The sequence below is a fragment of the Anomaloglossus baeobatrachus genome, chromosome 4, assembly GCF_048569485.1.
Source record: "Anomaloglossus baeobatrachus isolate aAnoBae1 chromosome 4, aAnoBae1.hap1, whole genome shotgun sequence".
In the NCBI taxonomy this organism is placed as follows: domain Eukaryota; kingdom Metazoa; phylum Chordata; class Amphibia; order Anura; family Aromobatidae; genus Anomaloglossus; species Anomaloglossus baeobatrachus.
In genome coordinates this window covers 76,770,351-76,782,766 of record NC_134356.1, presented here as the reverse complement: position 1 = coordinate 76,782,766, position 12,416 = coordinate 76,770,351, and the positions used below count along the sequence as shown (strand labels likewise).

The following is a 12,416-nucleotide window of genomic DNA, read 5'->3' as shown; positions in this document are numbered from 1 at the left end:
CAAACAAAGTAGGATACTGACAAAGCTTCGCTATATTTGGAAACAGAAATATTTCTGTTTATATAGAGATAAGCAAAACCTTCATCAGGCAGTTGAAAATATATCCTTATTAGATTAAATATTCCTTAATATCGCTACATAAAAAATCAGACAAGTTTTAGACTTCCAAAATATGGGTCATTATGACCTTTGGTATCCTATATTTCAAGAAATGCCTAATTAGTGACATGAATACAAGCACAAATGATGGCACAATTAATCAAAGCTGTTATACGAATTTCCTTAACCCCTTCACTCCCAGGCGATATTCCATCTTCCATTTTTACTTTTTGCTCCTCTTCTTCCGATAGTCGTAACTTTTTTATTTTTCCATCAGTCTTGCCATATGATGGCTTGTTGTTTGCGGGATGAGTTTTGTTTTTAAATTAAATCATCAGTTTTTTCAACTGATGACCAACCAGTTTTTAACTTGAAAATGTCAGAAAAAATTCCAAGCGTTTGCATGATTGTTTTTGAGGTATTTTATTCACCAAGACCCCCATATGGTTAAACTGATGTGTCAATTTAATGTTTCAGGTCAGTACAAGATCGTAGACACAAGTGTGTGCAAGTTTACTTTTATGTAAGGGGTTAAAAAAAATCAGAAATTTGTCCAAAAAAAGTCAAATTGTCTCTACAGGAAAGGAGACAAACTCTAGTGCCACCTATTGGAAGTAGCAATCCTAAAAGTCACAAGTGGCCTTTTAACAAGCCTTTTCATATGACCTAGGATACAGGTCATATGAAAAAGTGACACACTTTTTTCTCCAAAATCTGTGCGTTCTCATTTTTTGGGATATGCGGCTCAGTGATGGCTATTTTTTGGCGTCACAAGCTGACTTTTTAATTATACCATTTTTGGGCAGATGCTACATTTTGATCACCTGTTATTGCATTTTGCGCAAAATTTGCAATGACCAAAAAATGTAATTTTGGCATTCTGCTTCTGGATCTGATCATTAGCTCTCATACATATTCACTGCTTCCCCCACCCACTGGTAGTCCCTACTTCTGTAATTGGTTGCAGTCAGACCGCAAACCCACCCTCTGTGACATCTGTGAGCAATTGAAATCACCACACTTTCTGCGTCCCTATTGTGGTGTAAAAATAAATAAAAAAAAAGTAGGGTCCCCCACATATTGATGCCCAGGGCAGATAAAACAGAAGGCTACAGGCTGCATCCCCCAGCCATGCACATTATCTTGGCTGTGTATCAAAATACAAGGGACCCCATGTGACTTATTAAATAAATAATTTAAGAAAAGACATGCAGTCCCCCCCCCCCATTTTGATAGTCAGCCAAGATAAAGCAAACAGCTGGGGGCTGATATTCTCAGGTTGTGGAGTTTCATGGTTATTGTGCATTTTAGCCAAAACATAGCAGCCCATAGCCTCCCAGAATTGTCTCCATTAGATGCGACAATTCCAGTGCTTTACCCAAGTCATCTTAATTGCCCTGGTGCAGTGGCAATCAGGGTTATATATAGGGTTAATGACAGCTGTAATTTATCAAAAATCACTACTGCCACAAAGCTCTGAATTAGAAATGGGTAGGAATCTATGAGACCCCTCAATACTAATCCTGTAAGTAAAAAGAAATAAGCACAAAACACAAAGAGAAATCCTTTATTAAGAAAAAAAACACCCTCTTTCTCCAATTTATTAACCCCAAAACATACAGGTCCAATATAATCCACACCATGATGTCCTGGCTCTACTACATACTGAAGTCGCAACACACGGCACATTAGAGAATGGGACTGCCTGCTGCAGCTCCAGGCAGACACTGACTAAGCCACAGCTGTCAGTGATGATATCACTGAGTTTACCTGTGATCCCAGCTGGAGGTTCCCACGGTATCTCACGTGTGACTGCAGGTAACGTCAACTCAGATGAACTCATTGAACTCAATGAGACCTGCATCTCCTGACAGAAAGCCACAGTGTTTTTTCCCAAGAAATGCAGATTGGTGCTGGAATTAATAGACCAAATTCTTGCACCAATACTGCATTTCTGGTAAAAAAAAATAAAAAGCATCAAAACACATTGCAGTTTTGATAAAGTTTTCTGCCAGGAGATGCAGAATTTGGTGTTTAAAATCAAGCACCAAATCTGCATCTCCTGGCAGAAATACAGACAAAAACTGTGGTTTTTATGCTGTTTCGGTGTGGTTTTCTGCCAGGTAAAGCTAATTTTGGTACAGAAATGTGATGCAGATATTTCTGCACCAAATCTACATTTCCTGACAGAAAATCACACCTAAACTGCGATTGTTTTTCAAGGAGATGCAGATTTGGTGCTGAAATTTAGACGCCAAATTTCTCCATCAAATCTGCATCTTCTGGCAAAAAAAAGCATCAAAACATAATGTGTTTTGATGCAGTTTTTTTTATCAGATATACCAAATTTGAATCTCCTGGCAGAAAAGCACACAAAAACCTTGGTTTCAACACCATTTCAGTGTGGTTTTCTGTTGTCATAGACCCCTACCCATTCCTAATTCTGGGTTAACTGGCAGCTGTGACTTTTGACAAATCACAGCTGTTCTTAATCTCTTATATTACCCCCGATTACCAGCAAACTAGGTCAATCAGGGTAAGCTGGGTAAGATGCCAAAATTGTCACATCTAATTGATGCAACAATTCTGGGCGACTGCCATTTTTAGGCTGGGAATCTAACAAACTTTGGCCTTTCTAACCAGAGAATACCAACCTCCAGCTGTCGGCTTTATTTTGGCTGAGTATCAAAATTACGGTGACCGTATGTTGTTTTTTCAATGTATTTATTTAAATAATTAAAAAAAAGCTGCATAGCAAAGATCATACACACTGCTAGGGGCTGCTGTCTGTAGCTATCACCTTTATCGGCCCGGGGTATCAATATAAAGGGGAAACTACATACTTTTTTTATTTATTTATTTTTTACACTCCAGAAAGCTTCTGTGAGGGTAACCAATCAGAAAAGTCTGACTGCAACCAATCATAGACACTGTTACAGATGGGGGGCGGGGAAAGCAGTGAATATGTATGAGATTTAATGAGTGGACCCGGAAGCAGTGTCACAGCCGCATGCGCAGAGACTGGTAAGTATGTCATGCTTTAACCATTTTGTTTTCTTTTTTTAATAAAACCCGAACAGGAACTGGATATACAGGTAAAAGTGTGTGTTCGGTTTTGGGTTCCGGACTCCTGATGTCTGGTTCAAACCCGGAACTTTGCTGCTCAAGTTCGCTCATCCCTAGTCACGGGAAACAATGCCTCTTTTTCTGTTGCCCATGACTTTATTTGCCTTAGCAGTAGTTGTTTAACACTGATTACTAAAGTTGAATTTTCTATTCAACAATCCAAGTCTTTTACAGTGACAATTTTACTCAGGGTTTTACAATTTTGTACATTATTGACAATGTATTTTCGCGTCCAGATGCATGACCTTACATTTATCTATATTTAACTTCAAACAAGAACTTAAATCCTCATAGAAGCTGATCAGATTAGTTTGACATGACCAAACCTTCATAAACTCATATTGATACTAATTTATGAAATTATTTTTATTTAGATACTCCAGGATAGCATTTCTTAGAAAACCATCAAAAATTTTGTTCACAATTGAGAATAATTTTTCCATTGTATAGTTTTCAGGGGCTCACTTTTTTATTTATTTTTGAATATTGACACCACATTTTCTTTGCGTCAGTGGCATGGATCCTATTATGGGATAATTAACAATTACAAATAATGAGTTGTCTATCAGAGTACTTGATTCCTGCAGTACTCAGCAGTGTATACATCATTACCTGGTGATCAGTCTAGTTTTTGAGGTGGAGTCATTTTTCCTTTTGGGTTATACAGATAATGTTTAACCCCTTAAGGACCCAGTGATTTTTAATTTTTGCGCGTTCATTTTTTCCTCCACTCAAAGAGCCATAACATTTATATTATCAGAGAATATAATCATGTGAGAGCTTGCTTTTTGTGGACTGAATTGCACTTTTGAATGACACATCCATTTCATCATATGATGTATTAGAAAGCAAGAGAAAAGTTCCAAGTGTGATGAAACAGCAAAAAAAGTGCAATTCTTCAAATGTTTTCAGGGCCTTTTATTTACAGTATTGATTTTATAGTAAAATTGACCATGACAATATAATTCTTCAGGTTGGTATGATTTCGCAGATACCAAACAAGCATAGTTTTGGTGAAACCCCCCCAGAAATTTGTAAAAAAAAAATAAAAAATTGCTTATTTCACCACATTTAGAGTGCCATAACATTTCAATTTTTGGCATTTGGGGCTAAGTGAGGGTGTTTTCTTCTGGCCAAAGCATGTTTGATTGATATTATTTTGTGTTATATGTGATGTTTTGATCGCCTGTTAATACATGTTCTCTTGTGGCAACGAAAAACTGAAATTTGTCTACTTTGCATTTTTGAGGTAGTGTTGGGTTATACAGGTGATGATTAACCCCTTAATGACAGAGACATTTTTCATATTTAAGTTTTTGTTTTTCCTCCTCTCAAGTAGCCATAACTTTTATATCTTTCTGTTGATAAAGTGATGTGACTGCTCATTTTTTTGTGAAATGAGTTCTACTTTTGAATAACATCATCCCTTTTATCATATAATGTACTAGAAAGAGGCAAACGATGCCAAGTGCAGTGAAATTCCCCAAAAAACTGAAATTCGGCAAAAGTTTTTTTTTATTTATTTATTTACACAATTTATTTTATGTTAAATTTGATTCAGCAGGTCAGTATGATTTTATAGATACCAACAATGCATAGTTTTTGTTTTATTTAAGTGGTGAAAAAATTTCAAAATTTGTAAAAAAAAATGTAAAAAAATGTTTTTTTTCACCCCATTATGAGAGCCATAACGTGTTCAATTTTTGGAAAAGGGGTTGTGTAAGGCTTTGGATTTTTTTTGCCCAGAGGGAATGTTTCTATTGACATTTGTAGTAGTATCTTTGAAGTTTTAATCGCCCATTTTAAAAAAAAATTCTTTTGCTGTGGCAGCTAAAAAAATTGCAATTCTGGCATTTTGGGCTTTTTTCCGTCCTGTCTTTTACTTATTATTATTATTATTATTATTGATCGAACTTATGCCCCCCCTCTCCAAAGACTCTTTGCGGCTCACAACAACGTAAGTATACAACAACACATGATTTCTATTAGTATGTCTTTTGTATGTGGGAGGAAACCGGAGTACCCAGAGGAAACAAACTCAAGCACGAGGAGAACATACAAACTCCTTGCAGATGTTGTCCTAGGTGGATTAGAACCCAGGACTCCAGCGCTGCAAGACTGCAGTGCTAACCAATGAGCCACCGATTCATTTATATTATATTTGCTAGATCAGCATTTTCCAAACAGCGATACCAAATATGTGTATTTTTTATTTAATAAAAATTTCACAATTCAACTCCTATGTATGAAAACCTCTAACTAATGAAAACTTCTAATTAATAATTTATACAATGTTATTACTTTAATACGTTTTATGATAAAATTAAATTGAGAACATCAAATGTAAAAAATATATACAATTTACTGCTTAATCAAAAAATACACACCTGAGATGCATCCTAAATATTAAGCACTAGATGGCACTCCACACCAACTAATAGCAGGAAGGAAAGAGGATGCATTTCTTCATCGCTAACTGAAATTCTTGCTGCAAGGATTCCGGCCATGACAGATTTTTCCTCTATTTCTTCGTGTTTCCATCAGCGTGAGTGCCCTTACTTAAGGAAAAAACCATCACCTCCTTCTTCACTGATTTTAAGAAATGCTGAATCAGAGACTGGATTATCAAACAAGGAGCAGGTTTATCCAATTCTTTTTGTTACAAATATCGTGGGATGTGGTCCTGAGTCAGCTGCATTATATCATCCCTGAGGAATCCAAGCATGGCACCTTTGTCGGGAGAATTGCTCAGGATCTTGGACTGGATATAGGTGAGATTAATTCCAGAATGTTACATATTGTCTCTAGAGATGAGAAGGAATATTTCCAGGTTAATTTGCAGAATGGAATCTTGTTTGTTAAAGAGACAATAGACAGAGAAGTGCTGTGTCCAGATACACCCTTCTGTATAATTCCTCTGCAGGTTATTGTAGATAAGCCTGTGCAGATGTATCGTGTAGATGTAGAAATAGAGGATATCAATGACAATAGTCCAGTATTTTCCTCTAGTGTGACTAATCTTGTCATATCAGAAATGAAACATGCAGGATCTCGTTTCCCATTGAAGATAGCATCTGATCCAGATCTTGGGACAAATTCTATCACCAACTATGAGCTCAGTGTAAGTGATTATTTTGCTTTGGATTTCCAAAAATATATTAATCAAATCAAGTCATTGGAGCTTGTGCTGAAAAAAAATTTAGACAGAGAGAAGCAGTCTGTGCACAATCTGTCCCTTACAGCTTATGATGGAGGAAAACCAAGGCTGAGTGGCACCACACATATTATTGTTACTGTGGAAGACTTTAATGATAATGCTCCTGTGTTTGATCAGCCATTTTACCAGTGCAGTGTTAATGAAAATGCTGCAGAAGGAACTTTAGTGTTTAAGCTGAATGCCACTGATCTGGATGTTGGGAAAAATGGGGAAATACTATATGGTTTTAGCCATATGGTGTCAGTAGAGGCAAAGGAAGCATTCATCTTAGACAAACACACAGGGGAAATAAGAGTAAAAGTCAAACTGGACTTTGAAGTTAAAAAAATATATGAAATCCAGATTGAAGCTATTGACAATGGAGATTATCCACATGTTGGACATTGTAAAGTTCTAGTTACTGTCGTAGATGTCAATGACAACCCTCCTGAAATGACAGTGACATCATTATCGGTTCCTGTTCCAGAAAATTCTCCTCAGGGGACAACAGTTGCCATCATTAGTGTCCATGATAAAGATTCAGGATCAAATGGAAAAGTCCATTGCTTCATTTCTGAGCCTTCACCATTTATTGTAAAACCAGCTTTCACAGGTGATTTTTCATTGATCGTGAATGGACCTTTGGATCGAGAAGTGAAAGATGAATATGAAGTTACAATAACTGCAAGAGATGAAGGTTCTCCATCCCTGTCTACCTCCAAAACTCTGAAGATTGATATAAGTGATGCCAATGATAATGCTCCAAGATTTGTCCAGTCTGTAGACACAATTTTAATTAAAGAGAACAACCCACCCGGGTCTCATATATATACAGCATCAGCCTCTGACCCAGACATTGGTCAGAATTCATTCATTACTTACTCAATTAGGGAACGCACAATTGATGGAATTCCTATTTCTTCCTACATTTCCATTAATCCAGAGAACGGGAAAGTCTTTGCTTTAGTTTCATTTGACCATGAACAGATTACATATTTCCAGTGTCACATAAAAGCCACTGATGCTGGTCTACAAGCCCTCAGCTCTAACCTTACTCTAAATATATTCATTGAGGACATTAATGATAATGCTCCCACATTCACCCCACTTCATTCTGAATTAACAATCAAAGCTTCAAAGTCATCAGAACCTGGACACCTTATAACTAAAGTGAAGGCCGTAGATCTGGATTCTGGATACAACGCTTTGACATTTTACAAATTAAAGGATCTTGGAGGATCTGGAAAATCTCCATTTATTATTGCACATCAAACTGGAGAAATCACTTTGAAACGGTCATTTATAGATTCTGATAATGATGAGTACAGATTGCATGTAGTAGCTCAGGATCATGGGGAACCGGTCATGACGTCAGAGGCACAAATTGTTATATTTGTGGTGGAGGCCGGAGAAGAACTGAAATTTGATAATCAAGAGACCAAGGGGAATTTTGATGAGTTTTCTGATGCAAATATATACTTGGTTGTTGCAATCTGCATCATATCAAGTATTTTTCTTATTACTCTGATTGTGTTCACTGTGCTAAAATGGCAAAAATACCGAGAAGAGGTCAATGAACTAAAAGAAAATTACAGAATCTGCTCCAACACTGGAGGGAGCTGGATGTATTCCCAACACACTCAGTATAACATAAGTTCCAATTCATTTCGACCTAAAAGTGACTTAATAGTTTTCACTCCAAATAATGGTCAGACACCAGGGAATGAAGAGCAAGTCAATCCACAAGCGGTCGTGTTAAACTCTTCCTATATGGTAAGTCTGATTGGATAAATTAGTTTTCATTTTGCAATAGTAAATAAATCATTTTTTACTTTCCTTAACAATGTTTATGTATCTTAGCACTTTTGGTACTCAGTATTAACTTTTCATAAAAAATTTATTTAACGGCAAAATAAAAATATGATTCTTTAAATAAATCTTTATGGCCAAAGACATCAAACAAGGTAAGATACTGAAAAAGCTCTGCTATGTTTTGAAGCAGACATTTTTGTGTTTATACAGAGGAAAGAAAAACCATCAAGCAGTTAAAAATGTATCCTTATTAGATTAAATATTCCTTAACGTATCCATTTATAAAATAAAACAAATTTCTCGAAATATGTAAGTCATTATGACCTTCGGTATCCTATATTTTATGAGAGGCCTAATTAGTGACATGCATTGAGGTAAAAATGATTGCACAATTAATCAAAGCTGTTATTCAAATTTCCTTAACCCCTTCACCCCATTTGATTTTTCACCTTCCGTTTTTGTTTTTTGCTCCCCTTCTTACGAGAGCCGTAACTTCTTTATTTTTATGTCAATCTTGCCATATGATGGCTTGTGTTTTTGCAGGACAAGTTGTAGTTTTAAATTAAATCATTATTTTTCCATATACTGTACTAGAAAAATGTCAAAAAAATTTCAAGTGCAGAAAAATTTGTTAAAAAATTGCAATTGCATTATTGTTTTTGGGTATTTTATTCACAATGTTCACTATATGGTAAAACCGATCTGTCAATGTGATCCTCAGGTTGGTACCAAGTTTGTAGATACTAAAAAGGTTTACTTTTATCTAATGGGTTAAAAAAAATCAGAAATTTGACACCAAAAAGTGGTGCACTTTTTGCGTCATTTTCTGTGACCTTCTCACTTTTTGGGAAATGGACCTCAGTGATGGCTTATTTTTTACATCTCAAGCTAATGTTTTTAATGGTATCATTTTTGAGCAGATACCATATATTCATCGCCTGTTATTGCATTTTCCGCAAAATTTGTGACGGCCAATAAACATAATTTTGTCATTTTTAAATTTTGTGCCGCTTCGCCGTTTACCGATCAGGTTAATTGGTTTTATATTTTGATAGATCGAGCATTTCTGAAAGCAGCGATATCAAATATATATACAGTACAGACCAAAAGTTTTGACACACCTTCTCATTCAAAGAGTTTTCTTTCTTTTCATAACTCTAAAAATTGTAGATTCACATTGAACACATCAAAACTATGAATGAAAACATGTGGAATGAAATACTTAAAAAGTGTGAAACAACTGAAAATATGTCTTATATTCTAGGTTCTTCAAAGTAGCCACCTTTTGCCTTGATTACTGCTTTGCACACTCTTGGCATTCTCTTGATGAGCTTCAAGAGGTAGACACCGGAAATCATTTTCCAACAGTCTTGAAGGAATTCCCGGAGATGCTTAGCACTTTTTGACCCTTTTGCCTTCACTCTGCGGTCCTGCTCACCCCAAACCATCTCGATTGGGTTCAGGTCTGGTGACTGTGGAGGCCAGGTCATCTGGCACAGCATCCCATCACTCTCCTTCTTAGTCAAATAGCCCTTACACAGCCTAGAGGTGTGTTTGGGGTCATTGTCCTGTTGAAAAATAAATGATGGTCCAACTAAACGCAAACCGGAAGGAATAGCATGCCGCTGCAAGATGCTGTGGTAGGCATGCTGGTTCTGTATGCCTTCAATTTTGAATAAATCCCCAACAGTGTCACCAGCAAAGCACCCCCACACCATCACACCTCCTCCTCCATGCTTCACGGTGGGAACCAGCCATGTAGAGTCCATCCGTTCACCTTTTCTACAAAAACACGGTGGTTGGATCCAAAGATCTCAAATTTGGACTCATCAGACCAAAGCATGGATTTCCACTGGTCTAATGTCCATTCCTTGTGTTCTTTAGCCCAAAAATGTCTCTTCTGCTTGTTGCCTGTCCTTAGCAGTGGTTTCCTAGCAGCTATTTTATCATGAAGGCCTGCTGCACAAAGTCTCCTCTTAACAGTTGTTCTAGAGATGAGAAGGTGTGTCCAAACTTTTGGTCTGTACTGTGTATATATATATATATATATATATATATATATATATATATATATATATGTATTTATTTATTTTTTTAACCATTTAATTGTCAATAGGGCAAATGGAGGTGATTTGAACGTTCAGGTTCTTTCATTTTTTTAAAAAAAATTTAAAACTTTTTTTTTTTTACTAGTTTCCCTAGGGAACTATAAGGATCAGTAGTCTGATGGCTAATTCATTTCTGTTGATCAGAGTTTTACAGCTCTGATCAGCAGAAATGTAGTGTTTATGTTAGAGCCGCTGCTCTTTCCGCTGTAACTGGAACTATGTCATGATAACGAGAGGAGTCATCACATGACCTTGTCCTACCATGGCAACCATTGGCTCCTCATGACTGCATGAAAGGGCCTCTGATGGTGGTGGGGAAAGGTGATTTCCTAGTTGCGGCTATTTAAAGTGCGCTGTCACATTTTGACAGTGTAATCTAAGAAGTTAACAGGCACAAGTGTTTCGCAGATTCACCTGCGCCTGTTATCCACACATGTCTGCAGTTCAAATCAGCAGACATGTGCAGGGATCACAGCCAGCTGCTGCTGCCTTCATGATTTAGAACATACCGGTTTGTTCATTGTCGTGAAGGGATTAAAAACCTTTGACTTGTCATCTAACTTTGATGCAACCCAAGGCTGTGCTAAAATTTTGTAACTTTTGTCAATCTCATGCGATTTTTAACCAGCTCCGTCAATGTCGGCTAAGCTGGTGTTTCAACTGTCGCTCATCATAAGTGGAGTTCACTTTGCCTCAAATCTTAGGATTTGTGAGGAGGCGTAAACCACTCATTTAACACTCATGATTCACATCTTCTCAACAAGACCGGCGTGAATAACGCTAGTTTTGATGAATTGGCCATAAAGTTCATGTCATGAGAAAACCAATAGATTTTCAGGTTCGCTGGATCAGCATGAACTACAAAAAAATGGGGTTTGACAACAAACCTTAACACTAGATTCTGAACCCCATATAAGTCTAAGGGACCTGAACTTATGTGTTTTAAAAATGGTGTTAGTAAGGGCTAAGGGGGCTGCAAAAGAAAGAAAATAAGGAATAAAGCAGGACAGTTATACTTACCGACCTTCCCTGCCCTGCAATACTGCTTCTTTGTCTGAGCATTAGTTCTAATACATATTCACTGCTTACTTACCCACCATCAATCCCAGCATCTGTAATCGGTTGCAATCAGACTGAACCCATCCTCTGTGACATGTATGATTAGTTGAAATTACACACACTGTCTTTGTCCCTATAGTGGTGTAAAAATAAAATAATAAAAAAGTAGGGTCCCCCACATATTGTTAGGGCCAGATGGACGGGTAGACCCTGGAGGTGGATCCACTGGGCCGAACTCCCGGATGAGGGAAAGGAGTCCGGTAGCCGGAGCACTTTAGGTAGCAGGGCAGTCCGTGCACTGGGAGAAAATGGAGAAGTCCCTGGGACCACGAGGTCACTGATGGTGGTCCGGGTGACGGAGCTCAGGTTCGGAAGCCGAGATGGTGTCAGGCGGGGTCCGGAACCGTTGGAGCGAGATGACGGGTCACCGCAGGGATCCGAGATGGTACGGACTGTCAGGATGGCAGATGGGCAGAGTTCGGGGTTCGAGGTACAGCAGAACCGGATGGCGATGCAGGATCGGCTCTAGAAGACAGAGAGGTAAGTATCTCACAGAACACAAGGAGACCTGACTCCTAGCTTGGGAAAACACGAAGAACAGGCCCCGCTCCCTTGGACATTAACCCCCTATATACCCTGTACCTGTGTGCATCATTTCCTGTTGGTTGACACTGGCCCTTTAAGAAAGGGTCAGTGACCGCGCGCCCTAATGCGCATGCGCGCGGCCCGGGTGCCAGAAGCCAGGGCAGGAAGCTGAGAGGAGGACGCAGGAGAGCCGGCCAGGGACTGGGAAGCCGTCGGGCACCGGGAGCGGAGACCAGGGGGCCTGGGAAGTACGGGCACCGAAGGCTGGAGAGCGGGGAGCGTGGCAGGTGAGCCGGGGAGCGGGGCAGAGGACCCGGGGAACGGAGCAGGGGACCCGGGGAGCGGAGCCGAGGACCCGGGGAGCGTGACAGTACCCCCCCCCACGCTCCCCTCCCCGCAACCGGGACAGGAAGGATCAGAGGAGTGCCCAC

The 12,416-nt window shown here is 38.7% G+C and overlaps 1 protein-coding gene across 5 annotated transcripts in view; it reads left to right on the top strand.

The window, feature by feature from the left end:
- The window catches only part of LOC142303212 (protocadherin alpha-C2-like), a 465,288-nt gene that overhangs the window by 73,398 nt on the left and 379,474 nt on the right, over positions 1-12,416 (top strand). Inside the window, exon 1 of one of the 5 annotated variants that reach the window (XM_075344421.1) lies at positions 5,722-8,194. The exons of the other annotated variants lie outside the window; for them this stretch is intronic. Within the exon in view, the coding sequence (XP_075200536.1) occupies positions 5,828-8,194 (2,367 nt within the window). The 5' untranslated portion in view covers positions 5,722-5,827. Of the gene's footprint in view, positions 1-5,721; positions 8,195-12,416 lie in introns of those variants that run through there. 5 annotated transcript variants of the gene reach the window in all.